This window comes from Bombina bombina, chromosome 8, assembly GCF_027579735.1.
Source record: "Bombina bombina isolate aBomBom1 chromosome 8, aBomBom1.pri, whole genome shotgun sequence".
NCBI classification, from domain to species: Eukaryota; Metazoa; Chordata; class Amphibia; order Anura; family Bombinatoridae; genus Bombina; species Bombina bombina.
In genome coordinates this window covers 149622134-149642153 of record NC_069506.1, presented here as the reverse complement: position 1 = coordinate 149642153, position 20020 = coordinate 149622134, and the positions used below count along the sequence as shown (strand labels likewise).

General features: G+C 39.0%; 1 protein-coding gene across 3 annotated transcripts in view; it reads right to left on the bottom strand.

Moving 5' to 3' along the window:
- RASIP1 (Ras interacting protein 1) overlaps nucleotides 1-20020 on the bottom strand; it is a 189639-nt gene that overhangs the window by 103992 nt on the left and 65627 nt on the right. For all 3 annotated transcript variants that reach the window (XM_053690637.1, XM_053690638.1, XM_053690639.1), the window contains exons 4-5: nucleotides 16448-16824; nucleotides 6616-7254 (exon numbers count right to left, since the gene is read on the bottom strand). In XM_053690637.1, coding sequence (XP_053546612.1) covers nucleotides 6616-7254; nucleotides 16448-16824 — 1016 coding nt within the window. The remainder of the gene's footprint in view (nucleotides 1-6615; nucleotides 7255-16447; nucleotides 16825-20020) is intronic.

Sequence of the window (20020 nt, the reverse complement as noted above, 5' to 3'; positions counted from 1 at the left end):
AAATTATTTAAAAAAAGATATTGCATAAAAGAGTTATAAGGGATCAAAGTTATGAGGTCTCAGGTATTAGAGAACAAAGGACTGCAAAGGGTCTTAAAACAGAGATACATAAAAATACATGTATAAATACGTACTGTATATGTATAAGTGTACAGTATGTATATATATATATATATATATATATATATATATATATATATATACACACATACACACACATATATACATACTGTATATATGTATATATATATATATATACACACACACAAACATAGTATGTATATATGTGTGTACATATGTATTTATATTTATTTCCTGACATATATACACATAAACATATAAATTCATATACACAATATTAGTAAAGAAAGAGAAAAGTGACATACATTACTATCACTTTAAAAAAAGGGAAAATTGCACATAAAAACGTTTAGAGAGAAAACAGTTTCTCTCATATTTAGGCAGTGATTTAAGCTGTTTTACACTGAACTGTATTGACTGCCTAAATCAAGATTACCACACTTTGTGTTCAGTCTACGGATCTACCCCAGTGCTTGTTTCACATCACAGCCCCTTGCATTATAATACCTGAGCCAGGACGGGCTCCACGGCGGTTTGGGCAGAGAGATCAATATTCCACCAATCGGAGGAGAGGTGTGTATGGCTGTTGACACACCCTCGCTGTGACGTCACCGCCACGAGATTCGGAAGCTCAGAGGAGAGGAGCGTGAAGGTGGTGTTTATACACGGATCTGTGGCATAACAAAGCCATTTACCCAGCGGTTGTTTTACCAGCCTCCAATTGAAAGCTCTGTCTGTGAGAGGCACAAAGGTGGACGGTTTGGGAGGTACCCCCATGTTGGTTTGTGTACGGTTCTTTAGCTGGCCTGCTATAGCAGAAGGTGTTTGTTATTATCTGCCTAAATATACCGTAATACGGATTCCTAACCTTGGTGGTAATTAAACTCCTGTACCCATTTGTTATTCTCAATTTCCAACGTATATATTTTTGTAGTATTTTTATACGGTTTGCTTATTTGTATGTCACATTTATCACTTGTATCCTTGATAATGATATCCAATCTTGACACCTGCGTATTGCAGTTAATAAATATGAGAGAAACTGTTTTCTCTCTAAAAGTTTTTATGTGCAATTTTCCCTTTCTTTAAAGTTATAGTAATGTATGTCACTTTTCTCTCTCTTTACTAATATTGTGTATATTATTTAAAAGGGTTGCACTTCAAACTAATTATACTTGTGGTATTATCTCCTCCCTCCTACCCCTACTTATAGATAATATAAATTCATATGTACACATATATATACATATATATAAGTGCATTAAAGCCCTTTGCAGTCAAGTAGCTAAAAACATAAAAAAACATTTTTATGCAATATTCATATTTACTAAAGTATTTAACTGTATATTTAATGTACAGTAAATATTTCATATTCCAATGTTTTTCACATAGGGGAATATGTGTATTTAAAAAACAAAATATTCCTATAGATATATCTGTATAAATCTATACCTATATCTAATCTCATATGCGGAAAACCAGACTAGGACCCGTTGCTCAGTGTGCCTAGAGGGATATGGCTGCACCTCACTGAGGAGGCCAATACTAGGCCCAAACGTACGTCTGTGATTTTGCAGTTTCTCTTGTTCAGAGAGGGATTGTCTGGTATCTCGGGGCTGGACTGCACTGTTAAGCCAGGATCAGACTGATATCTTACAGGAAAGTTCTTCTCTGTAAAAGGCACATATTTAGCAAAAAGAGGCTGATTCTAGGGTGGTAAATAGCCATAGAACAAGCTATTATGATAATGTTCGTTTCCAGGTTGAGCGCTTCTCTCTTTTTATTTATGCAAATTATGACCCTGAGGGAAGTCTTTCTAAGCGTGATGCTGGAAACCAGACATGGACCTGTTGCTCAGTGAGCCTAGAGGGATATGGCTGCACCTCACTGACGAGGCCCACAATAGGCCGAAACGTACGTCTGGGGTTTTGCCTTTTCTCTCATTCAGAGAGGGATTGCCTGGTATTTCAGGACTGGACTCCACTGTTTAGTCAGGATCAGACTAATATGCTACAGGAAAGTTCTTCTCTGGGAAAGGCACATGTTTAGCAAAAAGAGGCTAGGGTAGTAACTAGTCATAGAGCAAGCTATTATTATTATTGTTCGTTCCCAGGTTGAGCACTTCTCTCTTTTTATTTATATATAGAAATGTGTATTTATGAATAAATAGAACATATTCTTCTATGTGAAGAACATTGGACGATGAAATATTACTATTTCATGTCGGGTTAGTTCACTTTAAAAAACATGATTGGGTTTGTGCGACTTGTTGGGTGTTTTTTTCCCCCACTTTTTGCTCTCAATTAAAGTCTAGGGGAAATAGATTAACGCAAACCCAATATTCAAAGTTCATCTATTTGTGCGCGTTGGATTACCGCTCGTAAAAAACTTTTTAGTTTCAACTTGTAATACGTGCGCTACCCGACGCAGGCAAAAATCTGACTTCTAGCGAAGTTGATTCACAAGCGGGAGTGATAAATAGCACTCAATTAGTAATCTAGCCCAATGTGTGTTGCATTTTTTTCCATTTTGTTTTTACTCTCAACCGCCTAAAAACAATAATACCCGTTCAGTTATTAAAAGATGTTGGTTAAAGGGACATAATACTCATATGCCAAATCACTTGAAACTGATGCAGTATAACTGTAAAAAGCAGACAGGAAAATATCACCTGAGCATCTCTATGTAAAAAAAAGAAGATATTGTACCTCACAATTTCCTCAGCTCAGCAGAGTAAGTTCTGTGTAAAAAAATATACTTCAGCTGTTTCTCAGCTGCAGGTAAAAAATAAAATAAAAAATGAAGGTCATGAATAGCAGTCAATCAGCATCAGCAGTGCTGAGGTCATGAACTCTTTTACTGTGATCTCATGAGATTTCAGTTAACTCTCATGAGGCTTCATAGTAAACTTCCTTAAACTGAATAGGGAAATAAGATGTGCACGTAAGCTCACTCCATTAGCTGTCCTGGGACAGACATACTGATTTGCTGCTTAGAAGTCCTTTACAATGGGATGTGGCTACTGAGAAACTTTTGAGGTAAAATATCTTTCTTTTTTACATAGAGGTTTCACATTTATCACATTCAGGTGATATTTTCTAGTCAGCTTTTTACAGCTATGCTGCATCACTTTCAAGTGTTTCAACATTCGGGTATCATGGCCCTTTAAAATGCATTTGAACCAAAGTGACATTTTTCAACACACCCAATACATAAACAGCGTGCCCTATACTTTCAATGGGAAGTGGTAGTAGTTTGCTCATTGTCCTCGTATTACAAGTTGTTTGTTAAAGGGACAGCAAAATCCAAATAGTCTTCAAAGATTCAGACAGAGCATGCAATTTTAAACAACTTTCAAATTTACTTCTATTATATAATATGCTTTGTTCTCTTGGTATTCTTTGCTGAAAAGCATACCTAGGTAGGCTCAATAGCAGCAATGCATTACTGTGAGCTAGATGCTGATTGGTCGTTCCACAAACATTCCTCTTGTCTTTAGTTTACCTGGTGTGTTCAGCTAGCAAATTTGATAATAGAAGTAAATTGGAAGGGTGTTTACATTTGTATGTTCAATCTGAGTCATGAAAGAATATATTGGGGTTTTGTGTTCCTTTTAAGGATTGAGCTTGCGCACAATACAAAATACCGCTTTCACAACTAACCCTTTTGAAAATCCTGTAATAGCTGTTATAGCTTGTTTTTTTAATTCAAAAACATGGAAAGTATATAGAAAAGAACATACCCACAAACTCCCTTTTTGTGCTCTAGCAGCTTAGCAGCATTATCCAAAATGAATTCTAGTGTAGGCTCTCATACAAATCTATTATCTGAGAGAAAGAATGTACCTGCGCCATCCGACATGAACATCGTAGTGCGCATTGTATGTATGTATGTATTGGGTACTTGTAAAGCGCGGCTAATCACCCGTAAGGGTCTCAAGGCGCTGCTCATTTTATCAACCTCGAAAGGATGAAAGGCTGAGTGGACCTCACCAAGGATCGAACCTGCAACCCTTGGGTTGCTACATAGCTCAGCCACAGTGCCTTAGCATGCTGAGCTATCTGTCCGGCTCTTATACTACCGCATGCGTGATTTATGCATGGACGTATTACACCAGTATGGATTGCCATCCAGCATTGTTTACACCCCATAACATTTGTATTTTTGCACTCTACGTGTAATCTGGCCCAGTAATCTAGAGGAAGTAATGCAAACATGACATGTTCAAATAAATCAGACCAGGCCATTCTTGCTTTAGATTGTCCCCTTAAAGGGATATGAAATGCAAATGATTTATTTCAGATTTAGACAGCATACCATTTTAAAAAAAAGTTTCTAGTTTTTTTTCTATTATCAAATGTGCCTTTTCCCCATGGTATGCTTAGCTGAAGAGATACCTAGGTAAGTATCTGAAGCACTACATGTCAGGAAATAGTGTTGCAATCTAGTGCTCTTACAAATGGATAACATTCTAGCAAAACTGCTGCCATATAGTGGTCCAGAAATTGGTTGGCTCCTAAGCACATGTCCCTGCTTTTGAAGAATAGATACTAAGAAAACAAAGAAAACTTGATAATATAATTAAATTAGAAAGTTGTTTAAAATTGCATGCGCTATCTGAATCATGAAAGAAAATGTTTGAATTTCATATCATTTTAAATTGGAGAGGGCTTATACATTGTACTGAGTGTATGTTCCATACAGAAACTCTCGTTGGGAACAGTTCCGTTTAGTGAATACAGTCCATTGAGAGCTACTAAACATTTTAGCATTTCTACATTATAGTATTCACTAGATGCATTGACGGTGCAAACATCTGAGTTCAGTACACAGACTTCCTGTCTGTTGACCTGGCTTGACAGCATTTGCCGAAGCCACATGCGACTTTGTTGTATCTAATATGTTCATAATTATATATTTGTACTGTTCCAGTCCATAAATAGCTTGGGTGGATGTGAAATTCCTTTTCTAAGTCAATCCCATCGATTTGATTTATCTTTTGTTTTAAAATTCTTAAACCATTTCGATCATGTAAATGATATAAACGGTAAATCCTTGCAGGAGCCCTTGCATGAAATATTAGAGAAACAAGACTTTCAAGACTTTCATGGAATTTTCAAGGATGCTTTCCTAGGTGTTTTAACAGAAGCAAAATATATTATCTTAAAAACGAAACACCTGGTGGCTTCATGACTCAATGTTGGCGATGACTACTCAATGTGACTACTCAAAGCTACTTTTCACTTAAAACATCTGTAATATCAATTCATGTATGCATTTAACAATATTATATAATTTTGTCTAATTTAATCTTTTTGATATTTAAAGTATCCATTTTCATTTAAAGGGATATGACACCTATTTTTTTTCTTTCATGATTCAGATAGAGCATGCGATTTTAAACAACTTTCTAATTTACTTCTATTAATTTTTCTTTGTTCTCTTATATCTTGTTGAAAAGCAGGGACGTATGCTTAGCAGCCAGCCTATTTCTAGAGCACTATATGGCAGCAGTTTGAAAGCATGTTATTCATTTGCAAGAGCACTAGAGGGCAGCAGTATTTCCTGCCATATAGTGCTCCAGATGCCTACCTAGGTATCTCTTCAACAAAGCATATCATGGGAACTAAGCAAATTTGATAATAGAAGTAAATAGGAATCTTTTTTTAAATGGTCTGCTCGGTCTAAATCACAAAATAATTGTTTGTGTTTCATATCCCATTAATTGTGTTCATAAAACAACATAATATTTAGAAATGTACAAATTTCACATTTTAATAGTATGACTTGGGCTATGTTCTTATATTTTTTAAAATACCAGGATACCATTGCATTTTTTAATATGTGAGCAATAAAGTGTAAACAGTAAAAAAAAAAGGTGAACAAATAGATATGCTGTTTGGAAGTAACCATGGCATTGAAAAATAAAAAATAAAGAATCGTCTAAAAAAAAATAAAAAAAATATGTTGAAATACGTCAAAAATTTTTCAGTGCAAAGCATTGGTTAAATTAAAATGGTGTAATTGCACTAAAAATCTACAGGATAAATGGGTTTTGTAATAGACTGAACTGGCCTTCCATACAAAACTTATGAGATACTTTGTGTAGCTCCCATTCATTTTTATTAAAGGGACATGAAACCCAAATTTTTTCTTTCATGATTTAGAAAGAGCATACAATTATAAACAACTTTCTAATTTACTTCTATTATCTATTTTGCTTCATTCTCTTGATATTCTTTGCTAAAAAGCATATCTAGATATGCTTAGTAGCTGCTGATTGGTAGCTGCACATAGATGCCTCCTCTGATTGGTTCACTGTGTGCATTGCTATTTCTTCATTAAAGTATATCTAAAGAATAAAGCAAATTAAGTAATAGAAGTAAATTGGAATGTTGTTTAAAATTATATTCTCTACCTTAATCATGAAAGAAAATGTTTGGGTATAGTGTCCCTTTAACGGTTAACCACTTTTGTGTTTTCCTACTTAATTATAATTTTCTAATACTATGATTACTAAGATAATGACCATACCCAGACCACTTCCTTGATGAGACTGGCTATTTTCATGATTAACTTGGGAAAGTGTCCTGGATCAAGGGCTCGAGTTGAGTGTTCAATGCAGAGGCTGAGGAGGTAGGCAGGAGACAACTTAAATTCAGAATTAGGGTTACCAGTTTTCTCAATAATTTCTTTCAACAGAGCATCTTCTTCTTGAGAGCGATACTGCAAAACCATATCTCTGCTCTCTATATAAGCTTGAACTGCCTCTTGCCTCTCCTGTAGCGATCGCCCACACATCTGACATGAAAAAGCGCCACTCAAGCCAGGTGACGACCAAGATTGCGGAAGCCAGACAGGTCTATTCTGGGTTACATTAGGGTCCTTAAACATGAACAGAAAGTGTTCCCCAAGTCCCAATAAGTCTCCTGTTTGAAGTTCTGTTTCTCTTTGAAGTACACCTCCATTGTGAGTAACAAGAGCTCCTCGATAAGGCCTTACACGAATAATAGTCTTCTGGCTAGACGAATCAAGACGCCAGACACAACAGTGACGGGGAAGAATATCTGGAGCTGAGAGGAAAGTGTCAACATAAGGTCCTTTGTCTCTGGACGGTTTTTCTGCTCTTCCAAAGAGATGCTTCTTCCTTGTCATCACATATATAACAAAATCCTGTCCCCCCAAAAAATAAAAATGTTAAAGATCAATAAAGGATATATTTTTTTTATATTTACTCACAACTCAACCATTAAACATAAAATAGCTACTTATAACAATTAAATTCCATAATTTATCCAGACATATTCATTAATAAACAATGATACGGAGATGCTAAAACATAGACTTTTATTGTCAATCAATAAAAAAAAACACTTAGGCTCACATGGAATATAAAAATAAGTGTGGACATACCAGGACGTTTTACACGTTTTGGCCCTGACAGCCTTAATCATAGACAATGTGCCACCATCACTACTTTATGCGTAAATAGTGTCCCATACATTCTTGTTCTTAAAATTAAAAAAGATTATTCCTAAATATTCATTAATACACTAGCTATTACTTGATACTGTAGATGATAATTGGTTTTAAGCCATTTAGATCTGAGTTCATTAATATACATTGGCACTGCTTCAGTCATCGATAAACGTGTAAAATGTCAACAGTATATATATATATATATATATATATATATATATATATATATATACACACACACACAAACAAACATACAGGATTCAGTAGTTGCTAATTTGCTTATGAAGTTAACAATATAGACAGATAAAGTTAGCAACATAGACCAAAATAATGGAGCAGTACATATTCATCCAAAGCACAGAAGCAGGTATATCAAACAAATTAAAAATAGCTGGGTAACTGACCTATGTCAACATGCCTCCAAGCACAAGTCTGCAGTCATGCTATTCAAATTTGCACCCTGAATTCCTATAAAAAATGTTTAGTATGTATGCTCAGTAAACCTGTTTGGAAAAATGTTTGATAACACCCCTTGCAGCTCTTTAAAGCTATACTATTTCTAATAAAATAATACTGGAATATGCTAGGAAATTCGCAATCTAATAACAGTTAAAAAAACTAATATTTTGTAAATATTCCCCCTCTTAGTTTTAACATGTAGTGAGAAAAAAGAAATAAATATGAATATAAATTAAAGTCTAAATGACTTTAGACACAGTAGCAATCAGAAACGTATTATTTAAAGGGACATGACACACTGATTTTTCCTTTCATGATTCAGATAGAGCATACATTTTTAAACAACTTTCCAATTGACTTCTATTATCAATTTTGCTTCATAACTCCCGGTATCCATTGTTAAAGGAACAGCAAAGCACTACTGTGAGCTAGCTGGACACATCAGTAAGCCAATGACAAGGGATAAATATGTGCAGCCACCAAACAGCAGCAAGCTCCAAGCTCCTAGGTATGCTTATCAACAAAGGATACCAAGATAACTAAGCATTTTAGATAATAGAAGAAAATTAGAAAGATATTTAAAATTGTATGCTTTATCTGAATAATGAAGATAATATGCACTGGTCACACCTATCTTCAAAAAACATAATTTATGTAAGAACTTACCTGATAAATTCATTTCTTTCATATTAACAAGAGTCCATGAGCTAGTGACGTATGGGATATACATTCCTACCAGGAGGGGCAAAGTTTCCCAAACCTTAAAATGCCTATAAATACACCCCTCACCACACCCACAAATCAGTTTAACGAATAGCCAAGAAGTGGGGTGATAAGAAAAAAAGTGCGAAGCATATAAAATAAGGAATTGGAATAATTGTGCTTTATACAAAAAAATCATAACCACCACAAAAAAGGGTGGGCCTCATGGACTCTTGTTAATATGAAAGAAATGAATTTATCAGGTAAGTTCTTACATAAATTATGTTTTCTTTCATGTAATTAACAAGAGTCCATGAGCTAGTGACGTATGGGATAATGACTACCCAAGATGTGGATCTTTCCACACAAGAGTCACTAGAGAGGGAGGGATAAAATAAAGACAGCCAATTCCTGCTGAAAATAATAATCCACACCCAAAATAAAGTTTAATGAAAAACATAAGCAGAAGATTCAAACCGAAACCACTGCCTGAAGTACCTTTCTACCAAAAACTGCTTCAGAAGAAGAGAATACATCAAAATGGTAGAATTTAGTAAAAGTATGCAAAGAGGACCAAGTCGCTGCTTTGCAAATCTGATCAACTGAAGCTTCATTCCTAAACGCCCAGGAAGTAGAAACTGACCTAGTAGAATGAGCTGTAATCCTCTGAGGCGGAGTCTTACCCGATTTAACATAGGCAAGATGAATTAAAGATTTCAACCAGGATGCCAAAGAAATGGCAGAAGCCTTCTGGCCTTTTCTAGAACCAGAAAAGATGACAAATAGACTAGAAGTCTTTCGGAAAGATTTAGTAGCTTCAACATAATATTTCAAAGCTCTAACAACATCCAAAGAATGTAACGATTTCTCCTTAGAATTCTTAGGATTAGGACATAATGAAGGAACCACGATTTCTCTACTAATGTTGTTGGAATTCACAACCTTAGGTAAAAATTCAAAAGAAGTTCGCAACACCGCCTTATCCTGATGAAAAATCAGAAAAGGAGACTCACAAGAAAGAGCAGATAATTCAGAAACTCTTCTGGCAGAAGAGATGGCCAAAAGGAACAAAACTTTCCAAGAAAGCAATTTAATGTCCAATGAATGCATAGGTTCAAACGGAGGAGCTTGAAGAGCTCCCAGAACCAAATTCAAACTCCATGGAGGAGAAATTGATTTAATGACAGGTTTTATACGAACCAAAGCTTGTACAAAACAATGAATATCAGGAAGAATAGCAATCTTTCTGTGAAAAAGAATAGAAAGAGCAGAGATTTGTCCTTTCAAGGAACTTGCGGACAAACCCTTATCTAAACCATCCTGAAGAAATTGTAATATTCTCGGAATTCTAAAAGAATACCAAGAAAAATGATGAGTAAGACACCAAGAAATATAAGTCTTCCAGACTCTATAATATATCTCTCTAGATACAGATTTACGAGCCTGTAACATAGTATCAATCACAGAGTCAGAGAAACCTCTTTGACTAAGAATCAAGCGTTCAATCTCCATACCTTTAAATTTAAGGATTTCAGATCCGGATGGAAAAAAGGACCTTGCGACAGAAGGTCTGGTCTTAACGGAAGAGTCCATGGTTGGCAAGATGCCATCCGGACAAGATCCGCATACCAAAACCTGTGAGGCCATGCCGGAGCTATTAGCAGAACAAACGAGCATTCCCTCAGAATCTTGGAGATTACTCTTGGAAGAAGAACTAGAGGCGGAAAGATATAGGCAGGATGATACTTCCAAGGAAGCGATAATGCATCCACTGCCTCCGCCTGAGGATCCCGGGATCTGGACAGATACCTGGGAAGTTTCTTGTTTAGATGAGAGGCCATCAGATCTATCTCTGGAAGCCCCCACATTTGAACAATCTGAAGAAATACCTCTGGGTGAAGAGACCATTCGCCCGGATGAAACGTTTGGCGACTGAGATAATCCGCTTCCCAATTGTCTACACCTGGGATATGAACCGCAGAGATTAGACAGGAGCTGGATTCCGCCCAAACCAAAATTCGAGATACTTCTTTCATGGCCAGAGGACTGTGAGTCCCTCCTTGATGATTGATGTATGCCACAGTTGTGACATTGTCTGTCTGAAAACAAATGAACGATTCTCTCTTCAGAAGAGGCCAAAACTGAAGAGCTCTGAAAATTGCACGGAGTTCCAAAATATTGATCGGTAATCTCACCTCCTGAGATTCCCAAACTCCCTGTGCCGTCAGAGATCCCCACACAGCTCCCCAACCTGTGAGACTTGCATCTGTTGAAATTACAGTCCAGGTCGGAAGAACAAAAGAAGCCCCCTGAATTAAACGATGGTGATCTGTCCACCACGTTAGAGATTGTCGAACAATCGGTTTTAAAGATATTAATTGAGATATCTTCGTGTAATCCCTGCACCATTGGTTCAGCATACAGAGCTGAAGAGGTCGCATGTGAAAACGAGCAAAGGGGATCGCGTCCGATGCAGCAGTCATGAGACCTAGAATTTCCATGCATAAGGCTACCGAAGGGAATGATTGTGACTGAAGGTTTCGACAAGCTGTAATCAATTTTAGACGTCTCTTGTCTGTTAAAGACAGAGTCATGGACACTGAATCTATCTGGAAACCCAGAAAGGTTACCCTTGTTTGAGGAATCAAAGAACTTTTTGGTAAATTGATCCTCCAACCATGATCTTGAAGAAACAACACAAGTCGATTCGTATGAGACTCTGCTAAATGTAAAGACTGAGCAAGTACCAAGATATCGTCCAAATAAGGAAATACCACAATACCCTGTTCTCTGATTACAGACAGAAGGGCACCGAGAATCTTTGTGAAAATTCTTGGAGCTGTGGCAAGGCCAAACGGTAGAGCCACAAATTGGTAATGCTTGTCTAGAAAAGAGAATCTCAGGAACTGAAAATGATCTGGATGAATCGGAATATGCAGATATGCATCCTGTAAATCTATTGTGGACATATAATTCCCTTGCTGAACAAAAGGCAATATAGTCCTTACAGTTACCATCTTGAACGTTGGTATCCTTACATAACGATTCAATAATTTTAGATCCAGAACTGGTCTGAAGGAATTCTCCTTCTTTGGTACAATGAAGAGATTTGAATAAAACCCCATCCCCTGTTCCGGAACTGGAACTGGCATAATTACTCCAGCCAACTCTAGATCTGAAACACAATTCAGAAATGCTTGAGCTTTCACTGGATTTACTGGGACACGGGAAAGAAAAAATCTCTTTGCAGGAGGTCTCATCTTGAAACCAATTCTGTACCCTTCTGAAACAATGCTCTGAATCCAAAGATTGTGAACAGAATTGATCCAAATTTCTTTGAAAAAACGTAACCTGCCCCCTACCAGCTGAACTGGAATGAGGGCCGTACCTTCATGTGAACTTAGAAGCAGGCTTTGCCTTTCTAGCAGGCTTGGATTTATTCCAGACTGGAGATGGTTTCCAAACTGAAACTGCTCCTGAGGACGAAGGATCAGGCTTTTGTTCTTTGTTGAAACGAAAGGAACGAAAACGATTGTTAGCCCTGTTTTTACCTTTAGATTTTTTATCCTGTGGTAAAAAAGTTCCTTTCCCACCAGTAACAGTTGAAATAATAGAATCCAACTGAGAACCAAATAATTTGTTTCCCTGGAAAGAAATGGAAAGTAGAGTTGATTTAGAAGCCATATCAGCATTCCAAGTCTTAAGCCATAAAGCTCTTCTGGCTAAGATAGCTAGAGACATAAACCTAACATCAACTCTAATAATATCAAAAATGGCATCACAGATAAAATTATTAGCATGCTGAAGAAGAATAATAATATCATGAGAATCACGATTTGCTACTTGTTGCGCTAGGGTTTCCAACCAAAAAGTTGAAGCTGCAGCAACATCAGCCAATGATATAGCAGGTCTAAGAAGATTACCTGAACACAGATAAGCTTTTCTTAGAAAGGATTCAATTTTTCTCTCTAAAGGATCTTTAAACGAGGTACCATCTGACGTAGGAATGGTAGTACGTTTAGCAAGGGTAGAAATAGCCCCATCAACTTTAGGGATTTTGTCCCAAAATTCTAACCTGTCAGGCGGAACAGGATATAATTGCTTAAAACGTTTAGAAGGAGTAAATGAATTACCCAATTTATCCCATTCTTTGGAAATCACTGCAGAAATAGCATTAGGAACAGGAAAAACTTCTGGAATAACCGCAGGAGCTTTAAAAACCTTATCCAAACGTATAGAATTAGTATCAAGAGGACTAGAATCCTCTATTTCTAAAGCAATTAGTACTTCTTTAAGTAAAGAGCGAATAAATTCCATCTTAAATAAATATGAAGATTTATCAGCATCAATCTCTGAGATAGAATCCTCTGAACCAGAAGAGTCCAAAGAATCAGAATGATGGTGTTCATTTAAAAATTCATCTGTAGAGAGAGAAGATTTAAAAGACTTTTTACGTTTACTAGAAGGAGAAATAACAGACAAAACCTTCTTTATGGATTCAGAAACAAAATCTCTTATGTTATCAGGAACATTCTGCACCTTAGATGTTGAGGGAACTGCAACAGGCAATGGTACATTACTAAAGGAAATTTTATCTGCTTTAACAAGTTTGTCATGACAATTATTACAAACAACAGCTGGAGGAATAGCTACCAAAAATTTACAGCAGATACACTTAGCTTTGGTAGATCCAGCAGGCAGTGATTTTCCTGTAGTATCTTCTGGCTCAGATGCAACGTGAGACATCTTGCAATATGTAAGAGAAAAAACAACATATAAAGCAAAATAGATCAAATTCCTTATAAGACAGTTTCAGGAATGGGAAAGAATGCCAAATATCAAGCTTCTAGCAACCAGAAGCAAATGAAAAATGAGACTGAAATAATGTGGAGACAAAAGCGACGCCCATATTTTTTAGCGCCAAATAAGACGCCCACATTATTTGGCGCCTAAATGCTTTTGGCGCCAAAAATGACGCCACATCCGGAACGCCGACATTTTTGGCGCAAAATAACGTCAAAAAATGACGTAACTTCCGGCGACACGTATGACGCCGGAAACGGAAAAGAATTTTTGCGTCAAAAAAGTCCGCGCCAAGAATGACGCAATAAAATGAAGCATTTTCAGCCCCCGCGAGCCTAACAGCCCACAGGGAAAAAAGTCAAATTTTTGAGGTAAGAAAAATATGATAATTCAATGCATAATCCCAAATATGAAACTGACTGTCTGAAAATAAGGAAAGTTGAACAAGGCAAATAAATGTTTGAATACATATATTTAGAACTTTATAAATAAAGTGCCCAACCATAGCTTAGAGTGTCACAGAAAATAAGACTTACTTACCCCAGGACACTCATCTACATGTTTGTAGAAAGCCAAACCAGTACTGAAACGAGAATCAGTAGAGGAAATGGTAAATATAAGAGTATATCGTCGATCTGAAAAGGGAGGTAAGAGATGAATCTCTACGACCGATAACAGAGAACCTTATGAAATAGACCCCGTAGAAGGAGATCACTGCATTCAATAGGCAATACTCTCTTCACATCCCTCTGACATTCACTGCACGCTGAGAGGAAAACCGGGCTCCAACTTGCTGCGGAGCGCATATCAACGTAGAATCTAGCACAAACTTACTTCACCACCTCCCTTGGAGGCAAAGTTTGTAAAACTGATTTGTGGGTGTGGTGAGGGGTGTATTTATAGGCATTTTAAGGTTTGGGAAACTTTGCCCCTCCTGGTAGGAATGTATATCCCATACGTCACTAGCTCATGGACTCTTGTTAATTACATGAAAGAAAAGCTTCTCTCGATCCAACCTCCCCATCCAAGTACCGCCCTATTTCCCTACTCCCTCTTGCCTCAAAGCTTCTTGAACAGCTGGTATATACACACCTATCCCAGTTCCTTACATTAAACTCCCTCCTTGACCCACTGCAATCTGGATTTCGCCCCCATCACTCCACAGAGACAGCAATAGTTAGCGTTACCAATGACCTACTTACAGCAAAATCCAAAGGCCATTTCTCTCTGCTTATCCTCCTTGATCTGTATGCAGCCTTTGATACTGTTGACCACCCTCTTTTGCTCCAAACCCTCCAATCCTTCGGCATTTGTGACACAGCCCTCTCGTGGTTCTCTTCCTACCTGTCTAACTGTACTATTAGTGTAGCCTTCTCTCGGGATTCCTCTGCCCCGGCACCACTTTCTGTTGGGGTACCGGAAAGCACTGACCTTGGTCCCCTTCTCTTCTCAATCTACACATCATCATTAGGTTCCTTAATAAAGTCCCACAGGTTTCAAAATCATTTGTATGCCGACGATACCCAAATGTACCACTCTGCACCAGACCTATCTCCTTCCTTGCTAACCCGTGTCCCTAACTGTCTTTCTCACATCTCTTCCTGGAAGTCCTCTCACTTCCTTAAGCTAAATCTCTCAAAACTGAGCTCCTTATATTCCCTTCTTCTTCAAATATCTCCACCCCCATCTTTCTATAACTGTCAACAACTCCATCAATAACCCTAACCCGTATGCCCCATGTCTTGGGGTCACATTTGACTCAGATTTTTCTTTCACTCCTCACATTCAGTCCTTGATTAAATTCCACCTTAAAAACATCTCTAAAATTAGACATTTCTTTACACAAGACCAACTAAGATTTTAAACAACTCTCTCATCCTTTCCAGCCTCAACTACTGCAACTCTGTCCTCTCTGGTCTCCCTAGCTGCCGCCTAGCTCCTTTATAATCCATAATGAATGCCTCTGCCAGGCTCATCTTCCTTACACGTCACTCTTCATCTGCTGCATCTCTCTGTCAATCCCTTCACTGGCTTCCTCTTGCCTCCAGGATTAAACACAAAATTCTGACTCTGACATACAAGGCCCTCAACTGCACTGCTCCCCCCCATATCTCAGACCTTGTCTCCAGATACTCTCCCTCCCGCCCCCTTCGGTCTGCTCACAACTTCCTACTCTCCTTCTCTCTTGTTACCGCCTCACATTTCCGCTTACAGGACTTTTCCAGACTGGCTCCCATCTTGTGGAACTCTCTACCTCACTCCACAAGACTCTCCCCTAGTTTTGAAAGCTTCAAGGGCTCCCTAAAGACTCTACTGTTCAGGGATGCATAAAACCTAAGCTTTCCTAATACCAGTTCCTCTCCTTCATTACTATCCACCATGAACCCCCTTAGCATGTAAGCCTAAGAGCCCAACTGTTTGCAGATCACCTTCATAAGAGCTGACTACAACAGTGCGACTCTCGGCAGGTCCCTCTACCCATTTGATGCCTATAAATGTTACCTTGTTTACCGCCTATGTTTATAGCGCTGCAGAAACTGTTGGCGCTCTACAAATAACCAATAATAATAAGTATAAATAATATGTCCCTTTAAGAGGCATAAAGGTCTAACTATGAAATGCTTTATTATCTTAGAGCAGTGTTTCTCAACCGTAGTTCTCAAGTACCCCTAACAGGCCAGGTTTTTATTATAGCTGAACTAGAGCACAGCTGATTGTTTCACCTGTGCTCTAGTTCAGATATAATGAAAACCTTGCCTGTTGGGGGCACTTGAGGAATGCAGTTCAGAAACACTGACCTAGAGAGTATATTTTTAAACAAATGACAATAAAGAAGCAGCATATTTATGTATTCACCAGTCACAGGATAATATAATGGAGCATTATATTTTAATACAGTACTTTTATCTGTTTTTAAACTTACCTGGTCTTTGTTATAGCCTTGAAGTAGAAGAAAGTATGGGTGGTCTGCAGGTGGTTGAATCAAACTCTGAGAAAGACGCTCAAAGTCTGCGGGATATACCTGGTCAGCAGAATCTTCTACTTGATCAGTATTGCCTTCTGTTGAGTTTTGGGTTTCTGAATCCTTTTGACTTGACTCTCCATCCTGATCAGGATCTTTATCATTGGCTACCATGCTCTTTATAATTTTCCTCTCCCTACGCTTTTTGCTGTTTAAGTTGATATCACTTATACTACGACGAAGAGAAATACTGTCTTCCCTTTCCCTTATTGGAGTATTTCCACCAGAGGCAGCTCTTGATCGACTCTTCTGGAACCTACGGGCATGAGCGTTGATACCTGAAGGAACCCAATTTTATTTGTTAATCAAGCCTTTGAGCTATGTACTAACAGAAGAATCAAATCAACATTCAAATGAGAAATGAGTATTAGCAGTAGTATTATCATCATTAATTTGTATAGCGCCACAAAATTTTGTAGCACTGATTAGAAGCAAATTATGGTTCTACTACTAATTAAAGGGACAGTAAAGTCAAAATGAAACTTGAATAAATTGGACATAGTGTAATTTTAAAATACTTTCCAATTTACTTCTCATCAATTCCACTCAGTTCTGTTGGTATCCTTTGTTAAAGGGTATTGCTAGATGAGATCAGGAGCATGCAAATGCCTTCAGCTATCTGGCAGCAGTGTTTGCAATAATGTTTATAGCAATGTTATACATAGTTACAAACACTGCTGCTGCAGAATGCTAGACACATGCACACTCCTAAGCTCCTATCAGCCTAGCTAGGGTTTATAGCTGTTAAACTTAGTTACAAACACTGATGCCGTAGAATACGTAATATGTGCCCACTCCTATGCTTCTACCAACCTTACTAGATTTACTCTTGACAAAGGATACCATGAAAACAAAGCAAATTTGATGATAGGAGTAAATTGGAAAATTGTTTGCTCAATCTGAATTGTGAAAGTTTAACTTTAAAAAACAATTTATGCTTACCTGATAATTTCATTTTCTTCTGTGGGAAAGAGTCCACAGCCGCATTCATTACTTGTGGGAAATAAGAACCTGGCCACCAGGAGGAGGCAAAGACACACCAGCCAAAGGCATAAAAACTCCTCCCACTTCCCCTATCCCCCAGTCATTCTGCAGAGGAACAAGGATCAGTGGAAGAAATATCAAGGTGAAAGGGTGCCAGAAGATTATACATGAAAAATGCCTCAAAAAACAGGCGAAGGGCTGTGGACTCTTTCCCATGGAAGAAAATGAAATTATCAGGTAAGCATAATTTATATTTTTCTTCCTAATGGGAAAGAATCCACAGCCGCATTCATTAATTGTGGGGAAATTATACCCAAGCCAAAGAGGACACTGAATGCCAAGAACAGGAGGGTAAGAGGCGGCCCAATCTGAGGGTACCAGGACTGAACCACATCTCATAATTAAAAAGGTCCCGCTTTATCCAAAAGCAGGGAGCAAAAACATGAAGTAAAAAGGGCCCCAAGGACACAAATGACAGTCCCTAGCCTGGGTAAAACCCACATGCAACACCACCGAGCCAACAGGACTCGAAACTCACTATCGCCCAAAGGCAGATACCATACACACATCCCCATAAGGGAATCCCCAAAGGAAGAAGCAAGGGAGAGGGAGAACTGAAGCAGAACCCTGTCTTCCAAAAGACAAAGCAGACTAGCTTGTGAGACTCCAGAAAGCCTCAGGAAATGACAGAAAAAAAGGGCATCATCAGTCAAACACGACCCAGTCGGAGACCAAAAGAGAACAAAAAGTATCTTGAGAACAGAAAACCGCACAGACGACTAAGTAGCCCACTATAGTGCAGCCACAGATAAAGGGGAAAAAAATTGTCCAGCTCCCTAGCTGTAGGGAACCAAAGAGAAACGGAAACAAGCAAAAACCAAGTTCCTAGATAAAACCCCCTCCATGGAGGGAAAAATCAGAGATCCAAACCACCCTGAGAGCTCAGAGAGCACCTCAATAGGGACCCCACTGTATCCAAAAGAAACAGACACAGCTGAAAAGTCAAAAGATGACCAGAACCACAGTTTAGGATCCTGAGATAAACAGGGACGTCCTCCACAACCGCAGAACCGCCGCAACGAGGCCCGCCCACACATGGAAAAAAAACAACCTGTCAATGACAGTGAAAAGTCCAGGGTCAGAGACCCACCCACCCCTTGATTGAGAGGGAGGAACACCACCAGCCACCTCAAAAGCGTGTGACCAGAAACACGGGCAGAGTCCCACCCAGAAGTCTATTCCCACTGGCATCTCCATCCCTGAACCAGGGACAAAAGGAGCACACCCCAGAGAAAAAAGTCTCCCAAGGAAAGACGGAGGACAAGGAAAACATTGCCCCCCCCCGGACACAAACTCGACACAGGGGTCAAAACTAACCCAAAACGAGCCAGCCCCCAAAGGGGCAGAGACTACCTGAGGTAGCAATCTCAGGGCCCCATAGCAGATACCGGTGGGGAAGATTTGAAGACAAAGTGACCCTACCAAGGCACTACACAGGATGCTGATGCAAGGTTAGAGCAGCAGAACAACAGACCCCCAAAGGAAGTCCAGAACACATTCCCGCACAGAAAAACAAAGGCCCCGAGCAGCCATGAGAAGGGGACCAAACACTCCAAAGAGAGAAAAGGAAGAACCCCTTCTCAGGATCCTGAGATAAACAGGGATGTCCTCCACAACCGCAGAACCGCCGCAACGAGGACCACCCACACATGGAAAAAAAACAACCTGTCAATGACAGTGAAAAGTCCAGGGTCAGAGACCCACCCACCCCTTGATTGAGAGGGAGGAACACCACCAGCCACCTCAAAAGAGTGTGACCAGAAACACGGGCAGAGTCCCACCCAGAAGTCTATTCCCACTGGCATCTCCATCCCTGAACCAGGGACAAAAGGAACACACCCCCAGAGAAAAAAGTCTCCCAAGGAAAGACTGAGGACAAGGAAAACATTGCCCCCCCCCCGGACACAAACTCGACACAGGGGTCAAAACTAACCCAAAACGAGCCAGCCCCCAAAGGGGCAGAGACTACCTGAGGTAGCAATCTCAGGGCCCCATAGCAGATACCGGTGGGGAAGATTTGAAGACAAAGTGACCCTACCAAGGCACTACACAGGATGCTGATGCAAGGTTAGAGAAGCAGAACAACAGACCCCCAAAGGAAGTCCAGAACACATTCCCGCACAGAAAAACAAAGGCCCCGAGCAGCCATAAGAAGGGGACCAAACACTCCAAAGAGAGAAAAGGAAGAACCCCTTCCAAACACAACCCGAACACCAGCGGGAAAAACCGGGACAAGCATAGGTAGAACTATACCAACACCACCCGGAAACCTCAGCCCAATCCCAGATCCACAAAGAGACCTGAAGAAAAAGACCCCAACCAAAATTCTGGTCAGACACTCCTCACCCGAGGAAGGAACCCGAAAAAAATGGGAAATCTTAGCAAATCCTAAGAAAGGACCGCGAAAAAAAGCAGAACCGATCTCAAGGC